Source organism: Scatophagus argus, chromosome 9 (genome assembly GCF_020382885.2).
Source record: "Scatophagus argus isolate fScaArg1 chromosome 9, fScaArg1.pri, whole genome shotgun sequence".
Taxonomy (NCBI): domain Eukaryota; kingdom Metazoa; phylum Chordata; class Actinopteri; family Scatophagidae; genus Scatophagus; species Scatophagus argus.
In genome coordinates, this window is record NC_058501.1 from 4,613,830 (window position 1) to 4,629,868 (window position 16,039).

The window sequence follows — 16,039 nt, forward strand, 5'->3', positions numbered from 1 at the left end:
CCAAGCTGATGTTTCCTCTTCATCTGTCCCATGATTTCAGATCCAAGCCTCACCAGTGTATAAGCAACTCTCACTACCATTGTTAGATTTAGTGGATTCAGAGACTCCAAAAATTTACATTACAAATTTGCTGTTCAAGCGGGACTAGAAATGGAACAATTTCCTTCTCTACTAAATGCCACGGCCCTAGATGATCGACTTTTCTGAATTACTCAATGAGATGCACCTGTAACTTTAACCAGACTGGTCAGCTGATAGAACAGTTGGAGTTAGAGTACTTTGCCACGCTGCTTCTCTCAGTTCAGCTCTGCCCCCAGTAGAAGGAGTTGCTGTTCTCTCTCATACTCCAAGTTCCTTGATCTTTCTACCATTCCCATTGAGTATCACGATCTCAAAGAAGTGTTTAGCAAAGATAAAGCTTTGCCCCTACCACCCAATAGGCTGTATGATTGATATTGAGATGCTGACAGGTGCTCCCTTACATATCAGCTGTCGTTTTAACTTGTCCAAGAGTGGGAGGCTGTGGAGAAATACATCAAAGACTCACTGCAAAAATCACTAGACCATCTTACTCACCACTAGGGGCAGACTTCTTCTTTGTAGCAAAGAAAGACAGGACATCAAGGCCTTGTACTGACATCTGGGGTCTTAACAATATCACAATTAAAAACAAGTATTTTGTATTAGTTTATTTTTTGAACCCTTGCATGATGCCACCCCTTCCAAACTCGACCTACTTAATGCATACCGCTTGGTCGCATAAAAGAGAGAGATGAGTGAAAAACCACCTTTAACGTGCCATTAGGGATTTTGAATATTTAGTTATGCCATTTGGTTTGACTAATTCACCATCTCATCTACAGTTAGCTTCTTAGGCAACCCCATTGAGAAGGAACAGGTTAGGAGAGAGACCCAGAAAAGGTACAAGCAGTTGTGGAGTTGGCCCCTACCTTCAGTGTATATTCCACACAAAGTTTACAATGGCTAAATGCTACTGTGTTTAGGCTAACATAATGTAATCCTTACCATTCAGTCTCTGTTATCCATCATCAAAATATAAAGGAGTGTATGTTATTGTGTGAAATCAAATTAGGTTAGTGTTGGGGAATTTCACTGGTACTGGTAAAGACTACTAAATTTCTAGTATTGTGACATCTCCAATCCACACTACATTTTATGGATATCTATCCAAAAGGTAAGATATTTTAGGCTGGATCAAAATTTTGGACCAATGGACCCGAAGATGAGTCAGTTGCAGTCCCAACAGCCCCCATAGTTTGTGCCAAGAAAAGAGAGGGAAAATAAGTTGCGGTTTACTTGTTTGATTCCCCTGCGGTGAGTCCTAATACCCCCTTCTCTCCCTCTTCTCCACTTTCTCCGCACACTACATCGGAATCATATGAAAATAAAATGGCCATAAAAATGTATAGCAGGGCCCAGGCTGGGGTTTTCTCCCTCCTAATCCCCCTAAACCTCTAACTGCAGGCCGAGGAATACAAGTGTTGTGGTGCAATCTTCTCACAGAGTAGAGGGCCTGAGAATAACATCACAGAGGCCACAGTTATTTATGGAATGAACCACAGGCTGTACACAGAAGTCAGCAGACACCACAACACAGCACACAAGATGCTGTATACAGCTCCCTACTCATACACAGCACAAGACACTGGTGGCTAAACACAAAGTGTACAGCTGCGGTCGAAAGCCCTACAATGATGGATAAGTGGAATTAGAGGGATGGAAAATGAGATGATAAAGATACAAGACATCAGTAAATAGATGCAGCTATAAATAATTGATTTTATTCAGAATGCTACTTGTATTAATCTGTTTGAGGGCCTCTAGTTGGACAAAAAGGGAGACACTGGTGGACGGCCTGGAGAGCACCCTAAAGAAGACTGATAGCCTCATACTGAGTGGCTGGCTTGACTGAACACAGCGGTCAGGTATTCTGGTTCACAGATTAAAGATCAAATCCACTAACATTCATCTCCTTTCCCCTTTTCTGTTCTTGTAACACTAGCTCTGCAAACACGAACCACGTTTTCCTCTCTCTTACTGCTATAGTGGCAAACGGCATTTTCTCCCCTTCCAGGAAATCAGCTTGCACGTCATATGATATGTTCACTGTATCATGAGGGAGACAAAGAAATCTATCTATCACAATGGTTCCCACAGAAAAGAATGACAAATATCAGTATTTCTAGAGGAAAAAAGGTGAAGGGGGAATTAATTCACCTCAAAGCCACAGCAGTATTCAGTGGCTGAGTCTAAACTTCCTGTTCACATTATGACACGTTGTCTGAGGGCTGTTCCAACATGAGCCCTTACGAACCTCCGAAGTCTCATCTGTCGGTTCAAAACATAAATTCTCGGGCAAACTTTAATAAAAGGGGTGTATGATTTACTTCGGGTAGCGGCTGTCCCCATTTTTAAAACAATTTGATGTTACATTAATCCTGAGTGTCAAGACGATGTGAAATATGTCCACTGTGTTTACCAGCACCAGGTGTTTCATTTGCTAGACTGACAAAAAACAATGTTTATTCTGGCTGACCCTCCAGTCCTTGCTTATTTTATCTTCTTTCTCTGCAGAAGAAAAGGACAGCATGGGTGTGCGTTTGAAGCAAGGGAGCAGAGAAGAGGGTTACAAGAAATAAAGGAAAGTTAGAGAAACAAATTGAGCTAAAATGATTTACAGTTGACCAAGAAAGGTCTAGCTCTAATCATCTCAACTGGACGTCTCCTTCCTCAGCCTCCCAGGCCCAAACATAGCACAGCAGGAATGAGGCAGCATCAGAGCCATTCTTGTTAATGAAATCTTTGGCACTATTAGTCACTTTACCTCTTTCTGACTGCTGAGTGGGTCTGTTATAATGCTGCTCTCATGGCTCAGTGCCACTTCCCCTTTTCTGCCCTAAAAGCCTGTAATGACTGCTTAATTAGATTATGATAACAGAACATTTGCTTTTAATGCATGAAAACTAGTCACTCATCATATAGTATCAAATGGGAGTGCTGTAATAACACACATTTAAGTCACAGTCAAAAGATACGCAGTAATGACATCAACATATACCAGTGAACCATCTAAAAGATCAGCTAGTTGGCAAAAAAAGGAGGAATGCAATTAAAGAGATTTACTAAGTTGGTTTGGTTTCACCCACAGTTCTATCTTAATGACACAGTGGCATATTTTCACAAAAAGACAAAATTTAGAATAGCAAGAATGTAGACCAGAGAATTAAGATCCTCTGATTATATTTTTAAAGCCAGAGAGGAAAGACAAATATAGATGAAGAGAACTTTGATTCAGATGGCTTATGTCTGGCTGGGTAATCCCCGCTGACACCACTTTCACTGTTTTAAGAAGTTACACTCTGCACACTCAAGGAATTGTAGAGAGGCAAGCAGGAAGCATAACTCTTTTAAACATTTTTTTTAAATAAAACTTAATTTTGGAGCAAAAAAAAAATTCTCACTTCCGAATACTATCCATCATTTAGGCTTCAAAAGATCATACTTAAAAGCCCTTTTCTGGTGGTACAGATGTTATGATCCTTGCCATCATTACCTCTGAAATAAGTTTATCATTAAACCTGCTCGGCAGCCCGAGGAGTTTTTAAAGCAACTCCTAAATCAGTGTATAGAAGTGTAGGTCCTGGGTGTCACTGTGTGTGGCCTGAGGAGCTCTTCCTCTCTGCTGTGGCAGCGAAGCAAAGCCGGAGCACTTTTTGCTGGTGTAAACAAACGGGGAAATGGGGCACTTGGCAGCCGACTAAAGTGAGTGATGAAGCAAGTGTGCGCTGAAGCATCTAATGAATCATTTGCTGGGAACTTTGGGTTTTATGAGGAAAAGAAAGATGAGGAGGAAGACAAGAAAGAGGGAGACCAGCTAAGCCAAAAAAAAAAAAAAAAAAAAAAGAATGGCATGTCATACAAGACCAAAAGAAAAGAAAGCAAGTGAGCCACAGCTGTCAAATGCTTGAGAGGATCATTCAGTGTTTTGCCCCAATGTGAGGACAAGAGATTAGAAAGCATAAAACTTGCAGATCTCCTAATCCTACGACTAGCACAGCAGCAGCAGCAACAGAATTTGAACCCCAGTGACTGGTGGTGAATTTACCGAGGTGACTGCTGATGCTGTGACAGGTCTGCACTTTTGAACAGAGCTGATGTGCTGTAGACCTATAAGCAGCTTTATTCCACACCTTGCCTTCATTCCTACTGCCTCAAACTAATAAAAAAGAATTACTACCTCTGTTACTACTCGATGAATAAAATGCTAAGTAGAAGACAGATCTGACACCTACTTTGTTAACTGTTCAATTATCTATCTGACCGCTCACTATAAGGTTAAGTATAGCCGTGGCCTAGAGGTTGGAGAAGTGGCTTGTGATTGGAGGGTCACCGGTTCGATTCCCCCACCGGACGGGCAAGAAAAATTTGGGTGTGGTGGAGTGATTAATGCGATAAAATGCTCCCCCCTCTTCATTAACCGGCTGATGTGCCCTTGAGCAAGGCACTGAACCCCCCAATATGCTCCCCGGGTGCTTGATGCTGCCCACTGCTCCTGTGTGTGTTTCACTGCATGTAATTTGCAATAAAATAAAAGTTGATTCTTCTTCTTCTTCTATTTATTAGAATTAAGTTGTATCTGTGAAAATTCAGAATTTCTGATTATGTTATGAAAGCCATTTTTGAAAATGCTTTCACAGAGGCAGTTCCCACAAATATTCCCATGTTAACTAGAGAGTGAAAGTTCGCCACAACTTACATAGCTAACTTCATATTAGTTGGTTTAATAGCATTCTGGGAATACAGAAGATTTTGCTGCAGAGGTTAGCATCTAAACCAATATTTAATTCGGTACAAGGACATCACAAAAAAATGAAATCCATTATGAAGACAAACTGCTCTCCAAAAAGTTTCTGACTAAGTAAATCACTTGCTGTCAGAGAGTAGGAAAGAGTACTTCACCTCTCTCCCACCTTTCTCTGGACTTGTATCACTATTTGGGGAACACACACACACACACACAGCCATGGCAAGAATGTTACTCGGGGAGAAGGGTGCATAAAACGTACTGCCAGGGAATTTTATTAGTAACAGGCAGTGTCCTGGCTTTGACAGCCTGTGTTTATCTGCGGAGGGGAGATCCCCATCACAACCACTTATTAGGACATATATGTGGGCTTAACCAGGCAGCCATTCAACAGAAATAAGGAGCTTGCTTACTGACCACAGTGTGCTGGAACTGGGACCAGTCTAACCAACACTGGAGCAACAGAGAGGAGAAGCGAGACAGGAAGGAAATAACAAATAAAAATGGAGAGAGATTAAGGAAAAAATATAAAAGATACATGGGGATAGAAAGGGCAGCAGAGGGTGAGGTGTGAGTGAAGGAGAGTAATGGATGGAAGCAGTTATACTAGACATTATAGCAGACATATACATGTAAAGAGGGAAAAAGGAGAAGAGAATGATGACATTAGAGAAGGGTAAAAGGCAGAAATGAAAGGAAATAACAAAAAGAGGAAGAGACAGTTAGAATAACCATTAAAAAAGCTAAGGTGGGGGAGGGGGGGCAAGAAGGGAAGAAAGAAAGATGGTGATAAAGAAGGATGGTGAAAGAGTAAAAATAAAGAAATGAGAAAAACAGAAAGAAGCTAAATAGAGAGTGGCTTTTAGAAACCAGAAACAAACATAGGATGACAAAATAAAGCAGAGAGAAAAAGAACAGACATGCTGTGGAAAATGTTTGAGAAAAAGACACAGGAGGAGGCAATGAAATACAGTCCATCGATACAGCCACATCATGTTGACTTGGCTCTGCATCACCACTGACACAGCAGCCTTCTCTGCCGTTACCATAGAGACGCAGGCATCTGCACCGATCAAAACAAAAAAACAAAAACCATATTCTGTGGAAGCGGGATGCTCCCCGAGTCTCCCTCGGACCATGAGGTAACCGAGTATGTGATGGAATCTAGAGCTGTGTCATCTAGGTGTGGAGATGTCGGGAAATGTGCAGGATATTTTAAGACATGATCACGCGTGCACACACACACACAAGCATGGATGCAAGCAGGAAGGTAAAGTTAGTACTTCATCATTTAAACATTCTTTGCATAGTAATTATTTATACGAACTTTTTTTTATAATAATAGCAAATGCTAGGCATAACTCATCTTCCTGTGACTAATAATTTAAGAAGGCTGTCCTGTCAATCCAAGCTCCCTCTACATTCTATCACTAAACACTGGGTCATAAGTCAAGGACAGCAAAAGACAGCCATGTGCAGGGATGATGCTAAGTGCTTTTTAAATCTAAGCAAATCTTACCATTAGGGTAAGTATGAAAAATATGTGAAAAATATGTAAGGATAATTTGGAGCATTAGTGACAGCAAATAAAAAAAATATTTCACATATTTATGTAATTTATTTGTTTGAATTTGAATGATTAGCAAAACTCAAAAAGTTTTATACAGTTTTAACCCTTGCTCCTGGACATTATAACATGTGCCTCAATGCCCCTACAAAGGGACACCCAATCTCCACACAGTACTTGAAAGAGCGCTCCCCACTCACCCCAACACACGAGAAGCTTTCAATTGTGTTCCATAAGTGAAGAAAAAACCACCTCGTTGGAAAAACGAGAGAGAAGCATAGGAGTGGGGAGTTAAAGATCTGTGAGATTTTACAGAGGGCCCAAACCACAAGAAAGTCAGGGCTGAATGCATGCTGGACATTCCCCGGGCCGGCGCTCATGTACTTGGAAAAAGACCGCTTTTTCAAGACAGGAAAATGATTTCAGCTGTGTAAATTGACAGCGGCCTTGTAGCTGAAGATGGAGAGGGAGAAAGGGGGGAAGCCTGCAGCTCTATGTCATAATTTCTGCTTAGTGAAGAAGCCGCTGGGGACCTACCCCTTCAGGGAAACCAAATTCAGCATCGCATGATCAAATGAAACAGTGTTAATCATTACCAAATGAACCTGCCCTACAATTTTACACTCAAACAGGTTTATTTTACCTCCTCTAAAGGAATCTATCTACTCTAAATGATAAATACACGCTGCACTCTGAAAATGTGGAGGCTGAAACGGAAGCTTAGGAGCTTTGAAGTGTGGCAGCAGCAGTGTTGGTTGAACAGTATCAAGATATGCTCCGTCAGGATGTTTACACATGCTCACTATTTTAGCCTTCACTCTTGTCTCTCTCCCAGGGTGGCATTACAGTAAATCATGATCTAAGACGCTGTGAGGTAATCATTTCACATACAGTAGACAATAACAGCATGGCCGCTTAGATCAGTCATTCAGTTATGACAACGGATGTAATTAGTGGCGGGCTTTAAACAGAACTGCAGCAAAGGGCTACTGGCCTTCACAGACATGCTTTTCACAAACATACTTCTTCCTATAGTTGCAGTTGGTTATAAATTGTAAACACACATTGGTTTGCACAATTACAGACTCTCACTTTGACTTTCTCTATACAACTTGGGGGAGCATACATGCAGTAGGATTCAGCACAGATAAAGCACGTAATGGTGCTCGGAAATGGCATGTCAACAAGTCCCTGATCTCAGGCATATCAATCATGTGACTCAGAAGTGTGATCATCCCAAATTGGAGGGCAGATGTGAACAGGGAAGGTGGTGAGGATAATGCATGGTTAGGAATGGAAGAATGAACACAGAGAGTGGTTTGTCATAATTCCTGGGTTTCACTGCAGAAAGGGAAGTGGTGACTCTTGGCTTCTGTGTGTGGAGGTTAACGGGGCGAGTGAATGTGGGTGAGTTTGTACACACGGCCAAGCTTACTGCTGGTGTTTGTGACAGAGTACATATATGTGTATCCCTGCATGCATATGTCCAGGTGTGAATGCACAACTCTGTGTAACGCATTTGTGAGCGCATGTATACTAAATGCCTATGTGTGTGTGTGGATGGCTACATGGTGCCGTGTGTTCAGGCCAGGGTGGAGCGTCATGCAAGGCAACCTATGTGGATGAACAGATGTGGGCACCACAGCCGCAGAGCCACCAATCCTCTAACTACCAGTGAAATTGCAAGGCTGGTCTAGCTGGTTTTTAGGGTGAACGTCTGAGAAAAACTCCAGATTATTTTCCAAGCCCACAAGATCATCATTTATCATCTGACATGATAACATGTCAAAAATCTAGGCACAGTTTCCAAGGACAGTAGCTACATCACATTAGCTGCACTAGCTTGTAGCAAAACAAATATCATTTTTAGCACAGTACACTGTGCGAAACTAATGGGGGTTACAAAAAAATACTCCAAATGTCCCTGCAAAACAGTAGCTATGGTTACTGATCAATACCATATTTGCTCCAATACATCAAATGAGTAAACGAGAGTCTGGGAGATAGTCTGGAAAAAATCTAAACAATGTCGGACAGAGTGTGGTATTCCCCTCCATCTTGCCCTGGTGGTTACAGTCAGGCATGCCCATAGGCCTAGCTCCCCTATGACTCCCTGCTCCCTGCATTTGACACTTGTACCAACTGAAAGCAGCAGTAGAGCCGAAAGTGGCCTCTCCTCTTCTTATGTTTTCCACCTTCTTCTTTTTCTCCACTTCGTGTCTTGTGTCAACTCACATCTCACTTGCAGCTGCACAAAGCATTTGGCACCACTTTTATCTCCCTCATTACATGTGTTTGCCAGCTCCATATCTGCCCATTCACACGACTGCTCTCTCTCTCTCTCACACACACACACACACACACACACACACACACACACACACCATAGAGCTGTGGTTATGAGGCAGCTATGACACAATCCAGATTCCCTTAACTGCCTATAGCAAGGAAATGTGTTTTGCGCGGAGCCATTTCCCTCAGAAGTCCACATTTTCCCGGCCTAGCAGCTTTGATCCACTTGGCATGGGGGGGCTTGTGTCAACAGTCTTGTGTTTCAGCTAGAGGGCCCGGCGGACCCCCAAGGTGTCACTCATTGCTCTCTGCCATTGCTGTGGAAGCTTAACCACTATGTGGTGCTGTCACCCGCTGTACCCTAAAAACGACTTCCCATGACATAGCGTATAGTAAAGACATGTGACACACAGACACAGACACACACACACACACACACACACACACACACCTATACTATACTGCTGCACATTCACTGACTAGCCACACCTCTTTCTGTTCCCCTGTGTCTGCTCTTTTGACCTCCTTTATCAGCTGGATGTTTCATAAGGAAAAAAAAAACCTGCTTGGTGTCTCTCATTCTGCAGTGCTTCCTACAATATTGAGTGTGATCTGGATCACATCACAGTAAATAATAGAACATAATACAAAAGGACATATATTTTTGTATTGCCAAAAGATAGTTATCATCATATAGTACAGTCCTATCCAACAGTTAAAACGTGTAAAGACTGTGGGATAGGCTCAGTGATTAAAGTCCTGCTCATCATATTGTACTGGAGATGTTGAGGATGAACATGCAGCATGTGCAACAGAGGAGAGATAGTTTTAAAAGAATTGAATGAATTTTTGGGAAGTATGAGTTTGATAATTCTGCATGTATTTAAACATGCACTGACTTGTTACATGGTAGCACTGTGAGACTGACTATAATAAATTTTCATCTCATTTTATGTTTTATCTACTTCAAATACAGTAAAAAAAAAACCCTGTTTATTTCAACAGTTTTTGTAAGTAAGTGACAAAAACAGCCATAACTTGTGGAATTTATTATTCCGTTTCTATTGACAGCAAATAGCCATTTGTAGGTCTATCACATTATGTTGTAATGTGATGTCAATTCAGCAGAGAGGTTGCACAGAAAGGACAGAGTTTGTCTTACTGGTAGATGTCTTTTCTCAGCACAGTGCGGGTCAGGGGGTTGTCTGCCTGAGGAGCCATGCTGAGTGAACCCAGCTTTAAGACCAGGGTGTCTTCTTTTTTCACATGGGGATCTACACACAAGTGCAAAATCAAATAGAGTGAATACAGGGGGACATATCAATACATTTATATTACATGCACAATTTTACAAATGCTTAAACAAATATGAATATACACATATTACATGATATACATGTACAAATACCGTGGGACACATACACAAAAACCGTGCCTTAGACAGCCTCAAAAAAATACAGCCTTACCACCGTTAGTCATTACTACCAGCAGACAAAACAATCGTCCATCTATGAGATTGCGACAATTTTATATTCTGTAGGAGTGTATATAACTGTGGTTGGTTCTTAAGAACCTCAACTATTTCTCTGAGTTAATGTCTCTGCATGGCGTCACTGCTCGGTCTGGCCATGACAGGGACTTTTATACGGACCGCACAGACTTGAAGAAACAGAGACAAAGCTTTTGACATAACAATGTCCCATTGTTGCGCTGTTTCCATTTGAAAACACAAGTATAGACAAGTAGCTCTCTAACCTGATGCTGTATGCTTGTCTTGTGGCCCGGGGCAGAAGACCCTGATGACACTGGTGTTGATGTAGATGAGAGGCAAACATCGAGAGGTCAACGTGTGGCTTCTCATTGGCTGACCTGCTGACTTCCCACGCTCTTTGTAGCGCCTTGGTACTGTTGCCTGAAAATACGTCAAGTCAAAAGCATAAATAAACCCATAAAGTCTTTGTTGCGAGTGATGTTGTTTTGATGGCTGGTTCAAATAACAAAAAAGTGACTAAATCCTCATAACCTATCACACTGCATTCAATGATCTAAGAGCTTACAGTAATTTTTTTAATAATCTTGATGGCTTTAAACTGGTGCAATACATTTCCTCTATTAATGTCAAACAGTCTTTAGATGATTTTAGGTTTTTGTCCCTTTGACTAAGGATGCAGCTGAAAGACTGTTCAGATATTGAATGGCAAATAAGAGTGAAGGGACAGCATTACAGACACTTGAATATGCATTAAGGACGGGACCTTTCCAATGACACAAACGTATACTCGCTAGCCTGTTCCAAAATATGTGTTCTACCAGGAAAGAGTCTTGACCGGTCTCTACCACTTACCAAGGAAGTATCCTTGACTGTTAGAAGCATTGATCTCTGTGATACACTTCTTGTGTCAGTAGTGGTTGCAAAAGTCACCAATGGCATATATTCTGGAATATATTCTACAAGATCCACACAGTTTCACTCTCTCTGTAGTCCCTGATGCTGCAATGCCTTGTTGATGTTAAGTGCCTTCACTGATGTTAGTAAAGCCTTGTTTCAGTGCAAGATAGCTCTCGCTAAGTGTTAAACTAACTGGCTAGCCCCAACAATGGTAAATTCAAGATGTGTTGTTGTTATTCCGTCATGTGGTCCTACACAGCTGTAAACACTGATGAGACTTGTTTTCTACCTGGAACACCCCTGCCACAGTAGCCAATAAGGGACAGAAGAGCACCACATCAAAGGGCTGGGCAGTCAGCAGGATTTCTCTCAGGTACTGGGGTGAGCTGTCGGCCAGAGGATCAGTGGCCACCCGCTGACTGGCAGCAGTAGCACTGCAGCGTGCCGGCCGCTCAGGCCGCGTGGTGAGTTTGTGACGCACATTTTTGGTGACGGCCTGGGTGTAGGTGATGGACAGGAAGCCGTGTTGCTGGTGAGAGCCCTCCAGGACCTTGGCTGCCGTCTGGTCAGCGTTAAGACAGGACAAATCACACTGATGACAAGGATCATTACATGAAATTGTAGACAATTCTTTACCTGCTCACCATTTTGTGGTCTGATTTCTTGGATGAGGTTTATTTTGTAAAAGCTAACTTTTACTATTAATGCTCTAATTAAAATGTCGGACTTAAAGGCTTAATCTCAACCAAAAAAAAAAAAAAATCATATATAATCATATATAACTGAAAAAGCCAAAGCTACTGAAGCTACTAGTCAAAGAAAGAGTTCGTCAGAAAATGTAATCATATCCTGAGCATTAATTTAGACTGGAACATCACATCAGTCCTATTTATGAGATGAATAAAATCTTAGTAAACCAATTTATACCTACAGCTGTCCTCTGAGGCCGAGTTGTTTTGATTTATCAAAAAAGCAGTTTGCAAAGCACAAAGAAGGTGAAAATCACTATTAAGTAATAGAAAATAATCTCCAGCTGTTGCTTGATGAAAAGAAAAGCAGATCTGCTTAGGAGAACAGGGTAAAGTCTGCAAAACATCCAGTATCAGTGGACTTAATAAGAGAATTTATTAACCAAGATTTTTTTATAAGCAGAAAATCTGCACCTTTTTGTGAGATGTCGTGTAACCACAAAATTAAAAAGCAAAACAAAACAAAACAAAACAAAAAAACAAACTCTCCCCAGAGACCAAGTGTGTTATATAACTTCCCACAGAGGTACTTTCCTTTCGAGCACTACATGATTGATACTATTAATTTGTGACTGTTACGGTAAGGACAGCTGAACACAGTTGAGCACTGGTGGAAAATTTCTAAGCAACACTACAACAGTTTCAAACTAAATTTAAGCCTTGGCTTCTGAAACACCTCTGAGAAACATCCAGAACACTTTTAAGCCACTGTTAATGGAGATTGAGCAGAGTCAACCAAAAAGGAGGAGAGCTGGATTCTTACAGGGGGGAAAAAGCCAGAGAAGTGGCTGAAAGTGTCTTGCTTGCTGACGGGTCGAACCAACACAGTGCGTCTGTTCAGCTTGTCAGTGCAAGAGAGGACCACTCCTCCACAGCTGCCTGAGCTCCGAACACCCTCCTCCGTACTGGAGGTGAGGAGAGGGAAGGAGGAGAGAGAGAGAGGGAGAGAGAGAAAGCAGATGCCAAAAGGGACAGAGAAGCAGAAAACCTTAAGACAATTTTGGAAGAATTAAGAGTAAAGTGATTAAAACCACAGGAAGCTACGCCAGCTTGAATCAGCTGAAATATTTTGGAATGGTCTTATACTTTCCTGTAATAAGAACACTAAAACAACTGTTTAATTTTGGGATTAGTAGTATTTAAAAAACACAATTCAGTGTCACTTAGAATACTTGACCCGTACACAAGATAAATGCTGAAAAATACCTTTTAGTGTAGCTCGTGTACATTCTTTGCTGTTGGATTAAACTGCTGATGTAAACTGCACTTTATCCAACACATTTTCGTCTGACAGGTTCCAGTATAAGACCACCTCCAGAATAAGTTTTTTTCAACAAGAGAATGGAGGGCCACGTCCTAGTCTCCTCCCACACACACACATACATACACACATACAGAAGAATGGTTGTCACCAGATTTCATTGGCTTGATTATTTAGCCAATCAGAGCCACTGGAGAGACAGGGGAATGGGTTTACTCGAAATGAAATTTATTCGTAATTGTATTTAGTTTCATGATAAGCTTAAGGTGTATCAAAATATTACTCGTGTGTTGTAGCCAAAAATGTGTTTCTCATGGCTTCCTTTATTTTCCTGTCTGTCCAGCATGAGCAGAGATCAGGGACCTTGATTAGGAGCAGCAGAGGCAGAGGCACAGTAAATAGAGGCCTAAGGCTGCTGTGGCTAGTTTGGTGGACAGGTAGAGGTCTCACCACGGCTGTCTCCTTGCACTGCAGAATGAGTCCTTCATAGTGGTCAGAGTGACAGCCCTGCCCTGGCCTGGAGAGACACACAAGGCCAAGCTTAACTTGGGCATGAGGGACTACTTATGCTGTTGTGGCAGGAACTGATAATATCTCTTTAATAGCAACCGCAGTTACAAAATCGCATTTAGGTAAGTTGACATCAGGCTGATAGTAACATGTTTATCAAACTTTCATCAGCCTGGAGGCACACACTGAAACTTTATGGAAGGAAAAATTACACACGTGAAATGACTATTAAATTATAGAGCTTTGAAACATTAATAAATGTGTTAACACAGGGAATTAAAATGAACAGAAACAGAATTATAAAGAAAGTATTTCTATGTGACTTCAGATTTCCATTTTTTGTTGGAGCCATCCATGAGAAGCACAGAGCACCTGTAAAGCAGCCATCAAAAGAGATTAATGAAAAGGTCGACATAACTGTCATTCTCAGTGATGCACAACACAAACAATCTACAAGACACACAGGGACATTTACATACACAGACCATCTGCATCATTTCTTCTATATCCCCCACCAAAATCCTGTTCACAGTTCAAAAAGAGAGAAAGCCTGCTGGTGAGTGTGTATGTATGTGCGTGTGTTTCGTGCATCAATATCTTGTATGTCAGTTCTTTCTTTATATAATCATCCCTCTCAGCTGTAAGAGTCACTAACACATATGGACCCCCCACAGCTCTTCAGTTCTCCCACCATCCCTCTCTTTTCTCGTCCTTCCCTCCAAGCCATTTGCAGAACAGCTGGAAGACATCAGCTCCAATTTGTGTGAGCTGCTCCTCTGAGCGAGTAAGGTTGAACTGTCACTGGCTGTCCTCTCTTGGGGGGGCATTTCTGCTTTACGGAACAGTTCAAGGAGCACCATTGCTAGGACAACGAGCTTCCTAATCTCTAAGCCTCCCACTGGACAGAAGAAGCCCACTCAATAGAGTTTAATATGCAATTACCTCATCACCACCTTGTATCTATGTTTAATTCACATCCACTGCTCCATGATGACTGGGCCCCACACCTACAGGGTTTGACGCCCACCTATTTTGTATTCCCTGGGAACTCCCTCCCTGTCATTTTCATTCCCTCCTCCACCCTTTGTTGTCCTCCTCCTCCTATTTTGATACAATCAGAGATTCAATTATATGTTCACCTCCCATATTTGCCTGACCAACTTTCCATTAATTTTCAAGCAGTGAGATAGCTAAGGCCAGATGAGACATTTTCTATGTCAAGCTTGATTTAATCTGAACCGGTACACACCAATAACCTGGGCTGGGTGATGAAATACCTAACAATTATCTGTTCAGAATGATTAATTTGGACTCCAACCCCTGTGGGCTTTCTTGTATATTATGTGGATGATACAGATTAGAGTGCGCCAGGAGCCCAGAGGTCCTCCACTGTGTCCTAAACAGTCATGGCTCTAACCTGGCTTGAATGTTAGAGCGCTTCTGCCTGCCAGAACTTTGGTCGGTTAAAAGTGTGTTGAGACCATGTTGTTAAATGCACATTAAACTGAAATAACCTCAAAATGAGAAAATTGACCCATTATCTACTTAGGAAGGCATAGAGGTCTACTAAAAAGATTAAGGTTGGCTGCGTCTCAGAAGCAATTGGACACACACCTGTGGATAGCAGAGTAGTGTGATATAACAACCCACGACACCTTCACGCTCTGAAACTGTCTAACCACTGACATTGTCCTGGCTTAGGTTGATACTCCATACTCTATGTAACACATGTGGCCTGACTGAATATAAATCATCTGACTACAGTGAAACAGGGAGGTCTGTGAGAACCTTGCTTGACAGTCAGGTTCAAAGCCAATCCAATCTCTTGAGTCCCTCTATGAGCTGTCTAGGACACAGCTAAGGTGATTTTAAAATCTGGCAAATCAGAATTAATAACTATTATCATATCAGTGGTGAGAGCATTGATTGTTAATAATGGGGTTCGATAAGGGAGCAGGGCCCAGCAAGATCCATCTCTCTTTCACTGTCTGGCTCGATCAGAGAAGGAGGCACTTATGGATTCGCATCGACTCACATATCTCCTGAAAACACACACATGCATACACTGCCCTGTTGGATGCAACGTGTTGGATGCCGGAGCGTTACAGATCACTGTTTCATTATCTCCTCAGATAGAGACAGGGGGAATTGCCTCCTGCTAAGTGGTCTCTTCCCAACAGAGCAGCACCTCAGGCACAGTGCACATTTAGTGCTGCTGATTCCATCGCAGAGGAATGTGATCATGAAAAAAATAAAGATTTACATGTTGAAAATGAGGCCTCACTTTAACTGATGAGAGGAATGTGTATATAGGGAATAAAATCCCCCCCCCAAAGCCGGAGCTTCGGTTTCACCATGCTGCAGTACGTGCTTCCATATTTTTTTAGAGTCCAGTACTAAATTACTGCATTTTGACTGGAACTTGACGTGGGGAGAGATTAACATA

General features: G+C 41.8%; 1 protein-coding gene across 5 annotated transcripts in view; it reads right to left on the reverse strand.

Moving 5' to 3' along the window:
- LOC124065358 (vacuolar protein sorting-associated protein 13B-like) overlaps window positions 1–16,039 on the reverse strand; it is a 308,396-nt gene that overhangs the window by 120,831 nt on the left and 171,526 nt on the right. For 3 of the 5 annotated variants that reach the window (XM_046400672.1, XM_046400675.1, XM_046400676.1), the window contains 4 exons: window positions 12,586–12,727; window positions 11,363–11,635; window positions 10,440–10,596; window positions 9,847–9,958 (listed from right to left, as the gene is read on the reverse strand). In XM_046400672.1, coding sequence (XP_046256628.1) covers window positions 9,847–9,958; window positions 10,440–10,596; window positions 11,363–11,635; window positions 12,586–12,727 — 684 coding nt within the window. Of the gene's footprint in view, window positions 1–9,846; window positions 9,959–10,439; window positions 10,597–11,362; window positions 11,636–12,585; window positions 12,728–13,533; window positions 13,601–16,039 lie in introns of those variants that run through there. The other 2 variants (XM_046400674.1, XR_006844394.1) reach the window with 2 other exon arrangements.